This window comes from Medicago truncatula, chromosome 7 (assembly GCF_003473485.1).
Source record: "Medicago truncatula cultivar Jemalong A17 chromosome 7, MtrunA17r5.0-ANR, whole genome shotgun sequence".
In the NCBI taxonomy this organism is placed as follows: domain Eukaryota; kingdom Viridiplantae; phylum Streptophyta; class Magnoliopsida; order Fabales; family Fabaceae; genus Medicago; species Medicago truncatula.
Genome location: NC_053048.1, coordinates 50,497,273 through 50,515,747, shown reverse-complemented (window position 1 = coordinate 50,515,747; position 18,475 = coordinate 50,497,273). Strand labels below are relative to the sequence as shown.

Genomic DNA, 18,475 nt, shown 5'->3' with positions numbered 1-18,475 from the left:
TGAATTGGAGAGTACAATCTCTCCTCCATAGTAGGTCAAGTTTGGATCGAACTGGGTGAACAATCTCTTGGTGTCTTTGTTTTCCTCTTCCCTCTCCTTTTATCTTGTGCTTGTGTTTTATGCTTTTCACTTTGATTCCTAGATTAGATCTAGCTGTTTTTGTTGATTATTGCTTGCACACACACTTTGTTGGTGGTTACCACTCTCCTTTGCTCCACACATCATATTTCGTATTGGTGTGACACGATTTGAGATCGGAATTCACAACAGAAGGCAATCAAAGTAGAATGTAAGATTTGTGCCAAAATAACCCTATGGACATGTATCTTATTTCTACACCTCCTCTTCATTTGCATTGCTCGATTTTTCTTTTATATAAGATAGGATGTTATTTCTTAATTCTTTTAAATATTTGATTGTAATATTTTTTTTATATGACTCTAAGACTTCCAACTCAATGCATATGAAGGCAATTCAAGAAATAAAAATGAAGTCAAAGTAGAATATATTTAGATTTGTAGCAAAATAATATAATGATCATGTAATGTAATTTTCTACTTCTTCTGAACTGAATTGAGTGATAAGAACTTATATTAGACTGATATAATATGTTTCATGTGGATTTATTTATCTATATATTGTGCCTTCGACAAGAGGAATTGGATATTTTTTTAAATCGGCAAAGATGTATTGGAAAAACTCAAATCCAAGCACAAGATATATGTATTTGAATAACATGTAAAGAGATAAAAAAAAAAAAAAAAGAAGTTATGATCTACCAGAAAAAATAGCTTGGTCATAACAACGACCAAAACAAAATGCCATAGTATCAACTACAAAACTACTCAAGAGTAAAACTGAATGTAATTTTGAAAATTTTCTTGAGTTTTTCTTTTTATATTTCCACAGATAATTGAGATAATTGATTTTTTCATCTTTTTCCATTTCTCATTTTAATTATATTAGTAATTATAGTTTTCTTATTTTTGGAATTTTCAAGTGTAAATCATGTATTTTGTCAAAAAAAATAATTTTGAACCACATTTGATTATAAGTTAAGTTTTTGAATCATAAAGCCAATCATATGCATAGTTCAAATAATCTGGATAAAAGAAGGAAAAAAGTGTCAAACTATATCATTTATCATTTATCTATCTATTATTTATATCCATCTTCTATCTATCTATATATCTATCTATTTTCTATTTTCTAAACTTGAGTTATCAATAAACAAGCATTGTGCCTAAGTGACACTTCTAAAAACGAAACTTCTCATTGAAAACAAAAGTTTAGAGATTCTTAGGCAAGAGTTTTCTATCATTTGAAAAAAAAAATGTATATTTTCTATCTTCTAGAAATAGAAGATATCATTAATCTATCTTCTATCTTATAAAAGGTTTAACCCCTTGAACTTCTATCTTGAATCTTAGACCTTAATTTTTATTTGGAACTCATTTATGTATTAATGAAGCTGCCGAATCAATAAAAATATTTCAATGATTGTTATTATAAAAAAATCTACGTCAAACATTTGTTTTCTTCATTGATCTTTCAACTGCCATTTTCTTTCTTCGTATTCCATATCTATTTACCATTCTCTCACTCAATACTATATTAACGCCAAACTTAAATTATTAAATTGATGAGTTACAAGTTTTTTTTAATTGCATATTATCCTATATACTCACTTTAACAAACAATATACTGATAAAAAATGGGACCAATAAAAGTTGAGATATAATTCCGCTAAGTAAAAGTTTGAGAGGAAAATCCACAAGAGGTCGTTATATCAGCACATGAATTGCATTTTTTAAAATATGAGAAAAAAAGAGACAACCATCAAATATGAATCACAATCTAATAACTTATTAACACTTTTTATGAGCAATATTGACAGGAAACATGAATGCCTGTATATATGATTGAAACGAATAAGTGATACCCGGATAAAAATCAAAACAACTTGCGATCTATTAAAAAAAGTTTTTATGTGATTACATTATTAGGATAAAATATGAATTATGATGATACATACTTAAACAACTTGCGATCTATTAAAATGTACATACTTAAACTCAGTTTAAGTAGGTCATGTAAACCGAGTTTAAGTGTACATTTAAAAGTACGTAATCTCAGTTTAAGTATGTACATGTAAACTTATTTTAAGTAGGTCATGTAAACTAAGTTTAAGTGTACATACTTAAACTCAGTTTAAGTAGATCATGTAAACTTAGTTTAAGTAACTCATGTAAACTGAGTTTAAGTATACATCTAAAAGTTCAACCTTGTTCAATGATTATACGTAATATCAGTTTAAGTATGTACATGTAAACTTAGTTTAAGTATGTCATGTAAACTGAGTTTAAGTGTACATACTTAAACTCAGTTTAATTAAGTAGGTTATGTAAACTAAGTTTAAGTAGATTATGTAAACTAAGTTTACATGAACCTACTTAAACTGAATTTAAGTTAACATCAACAATATAAAACTGAAACTGTCGTACAGTGCAGTTGAACAAGAAGAAGAAAATTGAAACTAACGTTATCGAAAAAGAAGAAAAAATTCACTTATTTATATGCAATCGAGTATGAATGAAAGATGTTTTGATTCACTCTTTAATCTTTCAAAGAGATTAATTGAACATCAGGATTGTTTGATCGTTGGTGGGTGAAAGAGAGTGAAATTTTAGACCGACAATGAATGAAATCAAGATTTTAAATTTTTTTATATAAAAGGATAATTTTGGTATTATCAAAAACTTTTTAAAAAAATTAGGTGTAACCAAAAATATATAAGGTGTGAATAAAAAAACTCCTTATTCTCTTTGGCAGAATATACATTTTGTTTTTTGTATGATCTAATAATTTCTAATTTCCTGTGAGAAATATGAACCAAATAAATACTATACTGTTATGAGACTTGTGGTTTCTATTTTACAAACTGTAACACACACACACACCTGTGCCTTTTTCCTTCATTGAAGGGTCGCGTATTTAATTTTGATGCATATGGTCCGTAAGTTACAGAGAAAGAGATTGAAATAGACATTCTAGCTTGTGTGAACAAATTGTCTGCTTCACTGGGTGACCATTTTTGGAAGACATAGATAGATCACGAGCATCTTCTCCTCTTTTTTTTTGGTACAATCTTCCTTTCATTTTCTAACACCCCACTTTTATTTATTTCTCTTTCCACGTTTTTTTTTAATGTTTTGGATAGCGATGGTGATGAGTAAAAATTATTGTAGGTATTAATAATACTTTACTCAAATAGAACCATTTTATGTGGATTTATATGCCCACTTATGTTATTGTTGTATTTTAGTTAATTTAAATATGGTATTTGTAATATTTTTTTATTTAACAAACTAATTAATATGATATCTATAAATACCTATAAAAAAAGTATTTAATCGAATTAAAATAAAACATCAGGAAAAAAAATTAAATACCAAAAAATGCACTATATTAATTATTTTAATAGGCTTAAATAAGTTTTGATGTGTAAAGATAGGACTTCGCGATTTTATAATTGAATTCGCAATTATGATGATGCAGTAGATCCAAAGATGTAATTTAAACAACACAATGTTTGATAAAAAGTAGCGAATACTGCATAGCTGATAAATTAATTGATATAGAGAATGAAGTTAAAGAAAATAGCGGATAAACTAATGATTGAATTTATAGTGTTGGATGAAATTAAAATTGAATCAACTAATAAATAAGAAATAACATAAAAACATAATTTTAATGAATTTTTAAATTTTTAAATTAAAATAACAAGGGTAAAATTAAGAAAAAAATATAAGCTAAACTATTAACTCAACCACCGCTTGAAGTAGGTTATCAAAAAACACTAGAAATAGGTAAAAAAAAGTTTTAAACTTGTGAGAAAAAATTGTTATCAATAATGTTTATTTTGATCGTATAGACTAATAAGCTATTCACCGTAAACTCAAAAATATAAAATTATTATAGATGTATTGTTGAGAGATCTCTATCTGTCGAGTCTATAGTGGATAGAGTGAAGTTGCTTTAGTGGAAGTGGTTTCTTGGTCAAAGTCGGATAATATTTGGGCGATATTGTGGTTGGTGATATTGGTGACATTACCAACCACAATGTTACAAAGTACAAAACAACAAAAAAATTGTGAAAGAAAAAGAAGAATGTCATATGTGACATTGTGATTGACCAATATCACTAATGTCACCAACCACAATGTTACCCAAATGTTACACGTCAAAATCCTAGCAGCTTTGCTCATATTATGAGTGGGAGATACCGCCTATCATGTGCTTGAACCGATATGGTTTTGTGGGTCATGATGGGCTTGTGTGGTTTGCCTTCCGTTTGTGTCATCAGGGTTGCATAGCTTCTGTTTGTGATGTTTCTAGGGATTGGTTTGTGTTGTGATTTGTGTTATTTTGTGATTTTGTAGGTGTTGGTCTTGTTTGTTGTTTTTGGGTGTGGATCTTTTGGGGTTCTTTTTCTGATTTTCTCGTGGTAGTGGGAGTCTAGTTCTTTCCTTTTCTTATATTTTGATGGTGAGAACTAGGGTATCCATGGAAGAATGGTGGGTAATTTACCCCAACTAATATACATTGGCCACATAAGTATATTTTTAAGTGGTATCCATGAACTATCTTGACCCCACCAACAAATTGCTCATTTTCATTGGTTGGTGGGTAAATTACTCACCATTCTTTAAAGGTAATCTAAAAAAAACCTATTTTGATACTACTAGTGCCTTGTGTTTCTTTGTATGTTATTTGTAGACTTGTCTTTTTGGTTACAAAGTAAAAAAGGAGGCAGCAAGGAAACAAACAGAAATTTGTAGACTTGTTTATTCTTCTTTATATATAGATTTCCTTTGCCATTATAAAAAAAAAAAGGAGCTAAATATGTCATTCATATTTATATTTTTTTACTACTTTTTAGTAGAACAACTATAGCATTAGTTTGGTAAAAAAAACATAGCGTTAGTACTTATTAAAGTTATTAATATTAGCATTAAGACTAGTTCTTTAACAATTGCTACCATTAAAAAAATGTATCATTTGGGCATCGGTTAAGAAAAAAATAGGATTAATAAGTAAAAATTAGAAAGAAGTGATGAGTTGAACTTTTTAAAAGTTTAAAAGTTATGGAGTAGTTTTCAATATAAACCTAATATATTTGATTTCTTTAACAGTGTTTTAAGTTAGCATAACTCTTGAAAAAAACCAACGAATGACTCTTGCATTTAAAAATATTCAGGAAGGAAAAAAAAAACAGATGAAAGCGACAAAGAGGAGTTTCGGGTGTAAGAAAAACATTCTAAAAATGGATTTGTACTATTGGTGTAAAACATGATCTAATTATTTACTCCTAAAAAAATATCTAATTTTTTAAAGGCAGATTGATTTTTTACTATATTTTCTTTTTTCTTTTTTAGCCTTTAAATTACATTTTTGTTGGCATTGCAGTCTTTTATGTAGTATTTTGTGATTGCGTGAACCGTAAATTTTGTTGCATAATTAAAACTAAACAAGATTCAGATGTATATATCATGCCTCATACTAGAATAAATCATTCATTGTTCTAGGTTCATACAGTTTAATCATTCCTATTAAATAAAAACATTGTTGCAAACAATGAGATATTTTTTTTTAAGGTGGTGGCCAAGATTTAAACCTCGAACTTACATATATTATGCATTGTCCATACTAGTTGAGCTAAGCTCACGAGGACAAACAATAAGATACTTTAATTTTAAAGTTTTTGAATTTGCGATTTTAAATTTAAATAAAAAGAAGTAAGAGGAAAATGGACATAATTGTGAACAAGTATAAAATTTTATCAAATAAACCATCAAATTGATCTTTTTCTTTGTATTTTCAAATTAATATCCGACTCTTTTAATATTTTAAATTAATTATTGTCTTTGTTAAAAATTTCTCAATTAAATATCTGTCTTTATGTTTTTACTTTATGACAAGAAACTAAATTGAAAAACTTTTAATAAGGATAAAATTAATTTAAAATATTAATAGAGCGAATGATTAATTTGAAAATAGCTTACAAGGAAATAGATAGACTTGTTTACTCAAATTTTATTGGTATTGGATGTGATTACATGTGTGTGGTTGAAGTGAGACATTACAAAGTATACCTATACCTTATGCTAAAAGCCAGCATGCAATAATACAAGGTACCCTCCATGAGTTGGTTCAGGGGGTTCAGGTGTTCTAGATCTGAAGAACCACCGGCCAATTAGTGTGGCCCGAGCGTGCAAAACGTCCACGTCGTAGCATTTGTCTACCTGTGACTTAATGAGGTAGGGCCTTAATTTAAACCTGTGTCTCTGACATGTGTACCATTTCTGCTTTTGAATAGTACTTTTTGTACCATTTTACTTTCCTTTCTTGCTTTACTTGGTGCTTCTTGACTCACTTTTATTAACTTGGCAAGTTATATCATGTGAATTTGTGATTCATAATAAAACCTCCCATTTACGTTTACTTAGATTTATTTATTACAATCTCATAACAATATTCTACTCTTTGTGTATGTTTAGTTCAATTATTAGAAGAGTTGGAATTGTATTTTTTAAGTATATAATTGATTTTCACACTTAAATTATGATTAAATAACTTGGTATAAGCTTGTTTGAGCGGTGAAAAATTTACTATGAAAGTTGAACACGTGCTGACAACGAAACAATTCTTCACAATTTTTGAATTTTTATTGTTAAAAGCCCCTTAAATGCATGTTGGTGGCGAACCACCAATCTCTTAGACACCCGCTTATTTATTTTAGGCAAATTTACACTTGTCGTTCTTTAACTTAATTTATAATAACGATTGTGTCATTTATATCTTTTTTCGGTTATTTTTGGCCGTTTGATCCGTTTGAATATGAACTTTCAAACATCAAATCTAAAACTCATATGAAAACATGAGCGGATGATCATATATTTGAACATTAAGAGCTCATATTAAAATAAAAATATAGATTTAAATATACACATGCAAATTGATCAAAAAGATAAAGATGATGCGAAAAGAAGATAAAACACAAACTCATTACCTTAAATTAAGTAAAGGGACAATTAAGTGATTGAACTCAAGTTATTAATAAGTTTCACCAAATGACGAATCGTTCGAAAGAAATTAAGTTTGATTCTTTGGGGAACAATACTTGCCTAAATTTTAAGTAAAAAAATATGATGAAGGATCCAAAGTTTGGTAATTTTAAAATGAAGGGACCTTTGCGCCAAAAAAAATGAAGGACATTATGCGAATGGTTGAAAAATTAGATCTTCGAATAAAAAGATCATAGAGAAAATTAGGCCTCAAATAAAAAATCGATGTATTAGTTTTAAACTTTGTTCAAGAAATAAAAAATGACGCAATTTATTTCAACACATAAGTAAAACTCAACAAAACAGAGAATATTGTTCCTTAAAAAAAAAAAACAGAGAATATTGTTGATGCATCGTTGGTTTAAAATTAGATGTAATAAAAATAATTTTTTAATGATGAAGTAATTATAATTGACTAACTTACAATGTCATTGCATATGGTCCTTTAAAAAAAAATGTCATTGCATTTTTGTATATTTTTTTTAGAGATGTCATTGCATATGGTTAAATTCTATAATTAATATTATAACATAATATTGATGATATATAGTAGGACTTGTTACGAAATATAAAATTCTTTTTTTATCAAGTAGTTTAACAGTAAAAAATAAATGAAGTGTCTATGATTTAAAACTTCAATCCTACATATATTATACAACCTTACCAACTAAGTTAAATTCAGAGCAATATAAAACTCTTTCAAAAACTCCATATGTAGTTATTTTTATTGGGTCATGCTAACCGGTGTCGCCGGAGCACTAGTTAAGCAGTTAAAAATGAAAAGGAAAATCAACGTTAGCATTAAAACCAACACTTTTATAAGTTTCAAAAAGTAAAATATACAATTTTCAAAAAAATATTTCTTTCATAATTCTTTAACCAGTACCACCGAGGACAGTAGTTAACTTTTCCCATTTTTATTTTATATTTTGATATTTGATATGACAATTCATAGTCAATAACCTGTCGCACATGAAGTTTCATAGGACTTCTTTCAAATTAACACACATGACCTTTGAAGTTCGAATACTTCAAAATAGAGATGTATCCGTATTGAATACGTATCAGATACTCTACGGATACTCGCGGATACGCACCTACGAAGTATCCGAATTAATTATTTAAATTTAAAAAAAATATTTTAACGGATACTTATACGATACTCTGTAGATACACATAATACTTATAAGATACTTCACAGATATGTATCCTATAAAAAGGTGAAGAGTAAAAAAGTGAGACAATCTTGTAAACATCCAGTAGAGATATATATGATTCAATTTTAGATATGCATCACTAAAATTGTTTCTCGATGAACCACTTAAAATTATACATCTTGTGAATGAAGGTAACGAGAGAGGTGAGTGATTCATTTAATTAACATTAGATAAAATTTGAGTTAAGTTCTTTTAATCAATGTTTATTTTCTTCAGATATTTTACATACATATAAGTTTTAGTATAAAATTTTTGTTAACGTATCTTAACCGTATTATATCTTAAATTTTAAAAAGTCTGCGTATTCGCATACCTGTATCATATCGTATTTGCACCCATATCCTAATCCGGACTTCATAACACACGACACTTGCAATGATGCAAGATCTAAAACAACATAGTAATTGAAGGCGTGATATTACATGAGCAGTGATGTATACAGGGAATAAAGTGTATTATCAGTGCATATTCTTTCATAATATTTAAATCAATGTACAAATTAATTTGTTTCATCTATGATGACATTCGGATACTATTTTAATTATCTTGTCTTGGTGCTTAATTCCTAGAACATCCTCCCTTCCTAGTTATTTCCACATGTACTTAGCTTTATGTTAACTATTTTTATCTAGTCATATAGTCCAATCTTTTTGGAGAAAATAATAATATTAATATATCAGTGCAATCATCAATAGCAAGTCATCTATAAAAGCCATAGAGAGAACTCAATCCTTTTTTTTTTTGAAAGAAAAAAAAAGGCACTTGTTTCTTCATTTTCATGATGTGCATATCCTTCTTTACATTGCAACTTCTAATCAAATATTGGAGAAATACATAGTCACAAACCCAAATAAATTATATTTGGACACACTCACTTAGTTACACAAAATTTAAAAAAAAAAAAATTAAATAATCTTAAATGATGTGACTAAATTACTTTTCTTTTAAATTTTTTTATTTGTGTGTCCAAATATTTTTTATTTGGGTTTTGTGACTATTGATGTGTGAAGTGAGATCGCACACAATCAGTCAATCAAGATCAAATCTAATTTCATTAAAGATTTTGATCGGACAGTCTATATGTGACTGACAACGTGCATTCAATATGACTCCACATGAACACACACACATATATATATAGGTATGCGGTGGTGACAGGAGCAAACAAAGGAATTGGATTTGAGATATGCAATCAATTGGCTTCTATAGGAATTACAGTGATTGTAACAGCAAGAGATGAGTGTAGGGGTCTTCAAGCTTTTGATAAACTCAAACAAGAGTTTGACCTTGCCATGTCTCACAGTGACAAAGTGATTTTCCATCACCTTGATGTGGTTGACCCTAAAAGCATATCATCTCTTGCAAATTTCATCAAAATTCATTTTGGAAAACTTGATATCTTGGTATGGTTTCATTAACTAACACTCACATTCTTCTTTGCTGTGTATGCCTTTTTATAGTTCATTACTCTTTTCTTTCCAGAACAAACCTAATTATAATGAAATGTTTGTATTTGGTATAGGTGAATAATGCTGGGCTTCTAACTGAGAATGAGGAATTAACAGAAGCAATTCTTAAAACAAACTACTATGGACCCAAGGGATTAATCAAAACACTTTTTCCTCTTCTCCAATTTTCCAGCTCACCAAGAATTGTCAATGTTTCCTCAACCGTGGGAAGGCTAAAGGTATATATGTGATACTAAACACACTATTAAATAACTAAACCCGGTGACTTGAAATGTAGATCCTTCTCAATTTTTGTCACTAAACTATGATAACAAAGAAAACAAATGTGTAGCGAGATATTTAACTAAATGATTGAACTCAAGTACTGGTTAATAAATTCTAAATCCGGATGAATCGTTTGAAAGAATCCGAGTTAAAACAATCATTGGTCAAACTTTACCTACCTCTTAAGCAAACATAAAATTACCAAAATACTCTTCCCTTAAATCGTAGGGTTAAGACAAAAAGAAAATTATTAGTGGCCTATTCTATTTCTCAAGTCACCTATTTTTACTCATTGTGGAACTTTTCCTACCTTCTTTTGTAGTTTATTTGGAAACTCTTGAAAAAAAAAAGATATTTAATATTTCATTAACTTGATTTGAAGTATATGCTATTTGGCTATTTGCTTATTTCATTTTGATACATTTGGTGATTGAAGATCATGCTTTAATCCATGCATTTTTGTTTGTAGTACTTTCCAAATGGATGGCCTAAAGAAGTAGTAAGCGATGTTGAGAATCTTACCGAAGAGAAGATTGACAAAGTTGTGAATGGATTTTTCAATGATTTTAAAGAGGGCTCATTAGAAACCAAAGGGTGGCCTCTTATTGTGAGTGCATATTCTGTCTCAAAAGCTGCTATAAGTGCCTACACAAGAATGTTTGCCAAAGTATCCATCAATCTGCATCAATGCTATTTGTCCTGGCTATGTCAAAACAGATATAAACAGTAATACTGGTACTCTAACATCATATGAAGGTGCTGAACCGATTGTGAGGTTGGCATTGTTACCTGATGGTAGTCCTTCTGGTCTCTTTTTCTCCAGATATGAAGAATTAAGTTATAACTACTTCAACTGTAAAATTTACCAGTCAGCCTTTGCTCATGGCATAAAATGCATTTGTTAGGCACCCAAGTATATTGTTCCTCTCATCCTTGAGAGCTAGTGCTTATGCTTATATGATTATGAACAAAGATAATTCTAATTGGCAAACAAATTTCATACCTAAAAGATCTTCAACTTCATCATATTATTTCTAAGGTCTTGTTAACGACTGCCCCCGAGGGAGTCCATCTATACTCCATTTACCCCTGTTCACTTCTTAGATGTGTGACACATGGCAAAAATGAAACCAACGGTTGAGATTAAAAGGTTTGGAAAAAACACTTGTTTACTGAATAAAAAATCAACATACGCATTGAATTGAATTGAATTATTGTGTGATCAAGAATGGAATTATTGTGTAATCAAAAATGGAATTATTGTGGAAATTGAATTGAATTATTGTGTGATCAAGAATGAAATTATTATGTAATCAAAACATAATATGTACGATTAAATCATCAAAATTAAAAAAAAAATCATATCCTAACTTCATCAATTTCTTCTTCTTTCTCGTGGAGTTTCATTCTGCGCATATTACCAAGATCGGTGACAGTAACAATCTCCCGCCGACGTTGCTTCGCTTTGCCGCCGCTTTAGAACGGTCGCCGGAAGAAGAGTGGCAACAGTGATTATGTGAAGACGAAGAAAGAACATACGTGTGATGGACGACGACGGGGTAGAGGTTAATGGAGGGATGAGAGGAAGAGGGAGAGCTGTGAAGAGGAGAGGGAGCGTGAATATACAGTGGATCACTGTTTTCTGGTTTTTTATTTATTATGTTTAATCTAAGCCTTTGGATGTTTTTGTGCCACGTGTCTTGCGTCCATTACCCTAAATGTATTGCTAAATGAAGCAAAGATGGACTCCCCCGTGCACTCTTTAAGCATTCTAAATTAAGTAATTATTCTTTAGAAATGTCAAAATTTACAATTTCCAATGCACTTTATTACACAAACTTTAATAAAAAGTTACCATTTAAATCCCTTAATCAGTGCCCCGGAGGCACTAGTTAACATTTCCCATATTTCTAAGCCTTATACTGTTACATCAAGATATGACGCCCCCTATGAACGTTATCATGCCAAATCCACCCCCATTATGTTGTAGATTATGCTTTGGGAAATCACGTAATGGTGGTGTGGCTCTAAAAGTGAAAAATGGGTTTCTTTCTGAAAGCAAATGATTTACATTGTGGTATGTTGCAGGTTTCGATTCTTAGGAGCACAAAACTACAAAGCAGAACAACAATACATTAATTTGTAGCATCAATAGAACTCAAGTGGCACCAAAACAACTGTATCCAAAAATGGAATGAACCTGTTCAAGACATACCTCCTTGGCTCCATTATACCCAAAACAAGAGAATGATAGTAGACTTGAAGTGGAAAACAGTGAATGAAAAGATCAAGGTCTACTACACTATAGGGCATGTGCAAGCAAAAGGGGGTAATGTTTTTTCTTACATTCATATGTGGGGGAGTAAGAAAAAACACCCATAATTATCAAACTAGGAAGAGTCTAGATCAGTTGGCAGTTGAAAATTCTTTTTTATACTTTGTAATTGGCTTGGGCTTTCACCAGAGTATGCTGACAACAACAACAACAACCAAGCCTTATCCCACTAAGTGGGGTCGGCTACATGGATGAAATTACATCATAGTGTTCTATCATAAATCATATTTGGATCCAACTTATTGACCTCTAAATTCTTTCTAATGGTTTCTCTTATAATTTTCCTAGGTCTTCCTCTACCTCTTTTGACCTGACTCTCCTCCATCTGATCAACTCTTCTTACGACGGCATCTACGGGTCTTCTCTCTACATGCCCAAACCATCTAAGCCTATTTTCTACCAATTTTTATACTATAGGTGTTACCCCTACTCTCTCCCCAATGGTGTCATTCCTAATCATATCCCATCTAATCTTACCGCTCATCCAGCACAACATCCTCATCTCGGCTACACTTACTAGATTCTCAGCACAAAGAAAATATCACCGTACAATCTCCCATCATTTATCTATTTGAACCTTCACCACCGTTCATTCAAGACATAGGATGACTTACACTACAAATTAACACATCCGTTTCAGACCAATGGATTGTCAACAATGGTCAAAACTCAAAATCTTCCTAAGATCATTTGAACACAGAGAATCCATGTTCCAAGGGTGAACATCCCCTTTTTCTCAATGTAGAATAGACATTAATCATAAATAAACAACCCAAATGATCTATTTTGTAGTCAATCAGATATTATTTGAAAAAGCATCGCCAAATACGAAGTTATAACTATAAGTATGAAAGTTGTCCAAAATTTACTATAAATCTTTCCTTCAGATGCTAAGTATGGTAACCTATGAACAATTAAGATTGAGAGCATGCTCCAGAAGAACAACCACCCTGTTTCATATAACTACTTAACTGAACTACAAATACATTAATCACATGTTAATTTTATCAAGTAGGGTACAATCTTAAAAGAAAGAATACATAAAATCAAGTGAATACAAATTCATGATTGATAGTAATAAATCCTCTCACCTTTCCCTATCCTGATTTAAATTAAGCAGAGAAACACATCCAAATTAACAAACAAAAGATAATAAATTATAAATGACATACCTGTGCAGTAGCATGACATTCATCATAAACAAATAACCATAAATTGATCAATAACTAATCAGTAGTTCAATAAGAACAGCAAAAATGAATAGATAAACTATTCAATAAACCCACTTGATTCAACATCAATTTATTGTAAGCTAAATGCATCACTTTTAAAAGAAAAAAGCCATCATCTTTAACCACGTAAGTATAAATTATAAACTACACATAGAATCAATTTCCTAAAACAAATCACTTCTTTTTCTTGAGTTGCTTAACTTTAGCATTAGGTTGATCTTTAGCTTTACGTTTCCTAGTTAAAGCAAACTCACCAAACTTATGACCCACTTTTCCCTCAGTGATTTTACAACGAATGAAGGTTTTTCCATTGTAAATCCTGACATGAGAATCAACAAATTCCGGCAAAATAGTAGATCTTCTTGACCAAATTTGTTTGTTCTTCAGAAGTTCTGGATTCTTCTTCATCTTGTATAGAAATGCATCTATAAAAGCCGGTTTACGTGCCGGCGCAGGAGGAGAAGGTGATTTCAGCTTGTTAGTGACAGCATTTGCAGTGTCGCCGGCGATTCCGAGAAACTGTTTGTTCAAAACCCTAAGAAAGTTTGTAGCTCTCATTGTTCCTATTGAAATGCAAAATTTTCAATCAAATTACGAAATTGAAAATGAGAACCAAAACAAGGTGATGAAGAAGAAAGATAAAGAAAACCTGGATGAATTTGTCACCGTTAGTGGCGGCGACTGGGAAACTCCGACGGCGATTTCCGGGAGTTAGTTGAGTTTTTGAGTGCGACTCCGATCCAACTTGTTTTGTTTTCACGGTAAAGTAAATTATGGGCCTCTTCAAAAGGATATAGATTGGGTTTAGAATTAGAATCTCTGTTTTTTATTTCTTATAGCACCTACCATACTTCTTGTGCGTCCTACGAAAATCTAATTGAGGTGGAGATAATTGATTTTGATAGAATTAATTTAAAATTGATTTTTTGACACAAAAGAGGTTCAAAACATGTAAAAGAAATGTTTGAATCATAAAATCCGAATTACTTGTTTTACTCATATTACAGGGTCTAAATTGGTAAAAATCCAAAAAATAAAGGTTAACAACAGTTCAATCGTGACTAAAATTACAGTCGTTAAATTTTTCGCTTTGCCGATGGTGTATTTTATTTGGTGACAACTAGACTACCCATGAAAGAATGATGGGTAATTTACCCCAACCAATACACATTAGCCACATAAGCACATATTCATGAACTATCTTGACCCCACAAATAAATTGCTCATTTTCATTGGTTGGTGGGTAAATTACCCACCATTATTCAAAGGTAATTTAGAAAAAACCATTTTATTTTTATTTTTACATACATATGCATCAATCAAACCACTCATTTATGTTACTTTTTTAGGTCAATTAATAAAATATCTCTTTAATTTCTTATTTAACATTTTTTTTTTTTTTACAAAATCTCTGTTTTTTTTAAGGACCAAAATTTCTTATTTAACATGTTTTGTATGGATGATGTGTAAAAAAAAAAAAAGTATACCCGATTGTGCATAATTTGATTTTTTTTATGAGAAGTATTTTGTTTTGTTTTCAAGAATATATAGCAGAAATGATTTTTGTTTCTTTTGCTTTCTTTTTTTACCTCATTGTACCAAAATAAAATGTTACAACACATCAATAACAACTTCCAACAGAATACAATCTATATATATAGATTAAAAGGAAAGGGAACAAAAAGTTTGTTTTTGGTTTTTTATGTTTGTTGCTCTAACGTTGTGGAGATAAGGAAGGGAGGAAGGAGGATTTATCAAGGTAATGAAGATAATCATCAATTCCTTTCTTTATACATTTTTTTCATTATCATCATTTCTTAATAATATTGTTTTTTATATTCTTTGTATTCCAGCCTCATTCTTTTGCTGATTGATGATTGTGCCCCTTCATTCCTTACCCTTTCTATATTTTTCCTCAACGAAGGTATGTTTCATTGAATTTTGATCATTTTTCCGCATCATATTATAACTTCATCTTATATTTGATTTGATTCCATCTTTTATTTCTTCTCTTTTGATGAATGAAATAATATAAGTTAAATTATGACTTCAAAAGATCAAAGATTTTTTTTATATTTCAGTTTTACCCGGGGCTGGTTATCATGACATTGTGTTCATAAACAATCCTCTTTCTCTAAATTGTTGTAGTTATATATATATATATATGTGGGAAATATAGTGCAAATAAAGACTATTTGTTGGCCTTGCCATTTAGATTTCCATCTTATCTATTGTTTTCCAGACAATTGTTAACAAATAATCAAATATTACATTATGATAATTAGTTATATTTAAAGATTTGAAGATATTTACTCAAAACGTGGATGCATTCCATGATTAATTCACAACATGGGATATAGATGAAAAGATTGTATAGTTTTTTGAATTTCATTTGTTATCCATGATGATCTTAATCATAGTGAGCTTTTTTTTTCTTTGTAACTTAATCATTATAGATGAGCTTTTTGCTACTATTTTTTAAAACTTCATCTTTGGTGAGGAAGAACATTGACTTGTTATCTTTTCTCTCCTAGTTCACTGGCTAATTTTGGGTAAAATTGAGAAGTATTTTATATTTTCTTATGAACCTGGATTTTTGTCAATGATTATGAATGAATAATTTCTATTGTGTGCTTTTTACAATGTTTTGCATTCGAAAGTTCCACTTTCGTACACAATATATTATGTTTAACTCTGGTGTTGGTGGACTAATATGTCAAAGACCTCAAAGATGGAAACCAATGCTGAAAATCATATGACATCGGCTGCGGCTTTTGTTGAAGGCGGCATTCAAGAGTCTTGTGATGATGCTTGCTGCATATGCCTTGAAGAGTTTTGTGATAATGATCCTTCAACTGTAATGTTCTCTTTTGTGTTTCATAGATATATGTAAAAGTTATTTGAAGAAGTGAGAAGAACATTTGGTTACTTATTTTCTTTCTCTTGTGTTGTAGGCTACTGCTTGCCGGCACGAGTTTCACCTGCAATGCGTCCTGGAATGGTACTTTTTATTATCCACTAAATTTCCATATATCTAATTACATCTTAAAGTCTAAATTTTCATAAAAATATTTCAAAATGAACAAATATGCTTAAGCAATTGGTATTTGCTCTTATTTGTAGGGGTCAAAGAAGCTCCCAATGTCCTATGTGTTGGCAACCTATTAGCTTGAAAGATCCTACTGGGTTGGTCATGAATTTTACTCTTAACATGAATTATATACATTATCTATGCTTTAGTTCTTTAATTAGTTTATCATGTTATTAAACTTTTGCATTTTACAATAGTCAAGAATTGTTTGAGGCAGTAGAGCAAGAGAGAAAGTGGAGGGTTACTCCATCAAGGAATATTGATATCTTTCATAGCCCGACTCTTGGAGGTTTTGGATTTCAACATGTAAGTTATCACATTCTCGAGTATTCATTTGTGTTTCTTACGTTTTAAGCATGTCATAACAACTAGTTTATGTTGTCAATTTTTCGTTCGACAGCTACACATGGGCGTCAATGGTTCTTCTTTAGAAGAGAGATTGCTTCAAAATTTAGCGATTGTTGCATCAATCGGAAGAACACATCATGTTGGTCGAAGGGAAGGACAACAAATTCGACCATCTGGTCATGAAAGAGAAGACAATCTAAATGCAATTCATATGAGCAGTCAATCTACTCCAATAACATCTAGTGAAGATGAACCATTACAACAAATACTAAAACGTCAAACTGAAGGTTCCTCAACTTCTCGATCAACCGTCACGGAAACAAATGACCAAGAAACTTACTCCAATGATAGGTGGTTATGATTTATGAACCTATATTTCTATTCGCAAAAATTATCCTCCTCTGTGCTAGAACCACATCTAAAACAATTCAAGTCTAATGAAGACATTATAAAAAAAAAAAGTTGATTATTCATGAACTCAAGTTAAATAAATTGTTTATTCTACCTATATTCTTGAGTTATTGTTCTAACAGTAGATAATATAATTTACTCGTTATATTTTCTTATGAATCATTATTGATTGTGTGGATTACTGATATGTACTTCATATTTGATTTCATGCATATTCTAGAGACTGTGTTGCTAATTCTTCTCCAATAAACCAAAATAGAGAAAGGTCATCAGAATTCCATTCATTTTCAGATACTTTGCGGTCCAAACTCAATGCAGTGTCAATGAGGTATGTTTCTTATTATATACTATATATGTGCTTGATCTATGTATTTTATCAAATCAGTTTGTGTAATAACTTATCTCATGACTTAGATATAAAGAGTCAATTTCAAATGGTACAAGGGGTTGGAAGGAGAGGTTGTTCTCTCGAAGTTCGACCATGTCAGAATTTGGTTCAAATTCAAGAAAAAGGTGAACCCTATAATTGCTAGTGTATCGCAATCAATGGAATTCATTAAAACTATGAAAACATTTGAGTTGTAGATACTTATTTTCCAAATCATTTGGACGATGGTTCCACGATAGAAGCAATCAACGAAAATTGTGTTAAAGCCGGTGTGAAGACACATCTCGCGACAACAATACTCCATCAGTTTCTTCTACTATTGACATTCAAATTGAGCGTTTTTATTGTAACATATTTTATGATCTCATATTTGAAAGCAAGCTCTGATCTTTGTGTGAACCTTAAAAAATCTTTGGATCTTGGTCTCTAATTCAGTGTTTCTTTATATTTCTTCATCTTACGAATCCATCATTTAAAGTATCATGATTCATGAATCATGAATAATATAAATCATGGCATTGCCTTTTGAATTCACTTTTATTCACTTCATGCTATCGAGGAGAAAGGAAGGTTTGGATTTTTAAACTTTCTTT

The 18,475-nt window shown here is 30.5% G+C and overlaps 2 protein-coding genes and 1 pseudogene across 2 annotated transcripts; 2 read left to right on the top strand and 1 right to left on the bottom strand.

Annotated features, from left to right (window-relative positions):
* Window positions 1–9,489: 9,489 nt before the first annotated feature.
* On the top strand, window positions 9,490–11,261 carry LOC25499522 ((+)-neomenthol dehydrogenase-like; annotated as a pseudogene).
* Window positions 11,262–13,602: 2,341 nt separating this feature from the next.
* Window positions 13,603–14,456, bottom strand: LOC25499521 (ribosomal protein S19, mitochondrial). The gene is made up of 2 exons (XM_013594804.3): window positions 14,294–14,456; window positions 13,603–14,207 (listed from the first exon to the last, which is right to left on the bottom strand). The coding sequence occupies exon 2, from the start codon at window positions 14,200–14,202 to the stop codon at window positions 13,819–13,821; it is 384 nt and encodes a 127-aa protein (XP_013450258.1). The 5' UTR covers window positions 14,203–14,207; window positions 14,294–14,456; the 3' UTR covers window positions 13,603–13,818.
* A 778-nt stretch (window positions 14,457–15,234) lies between these two features.
* LOC25499520 (E3 ubiquitin-protein ligase RHF2A) lies at window positions 15,235–18,337 on the top strand. Its single transcript, XM_013594803.3, has 9 exons — window positions 15,235–15,403; window positions 15,498–15,568; window positions 16,367–16,501; window positions 16,599–16,645; window positions 16,768–16,830; window positions 16,933–17,041; window positions 17,136–17,434; window positions 17,715–17,822; window positions 17,909–18,337. The coding sequence occupies exons 2-9, from the start codon at window positions 15,518–15,520 to the stop codon at window positions 18,009–18,011; spliced, it is 915 nt and encodes a 304-aa protein (XP_013450257.2). The 5' UTR covers window positions 15,235–15,403; window positions 15,498–15,517; the 3' UTR covers window positions 18,012–18,337.
* The last annotated feature ends 138 nt before the right edge of the window (window positions 18,338–18,475 follow it).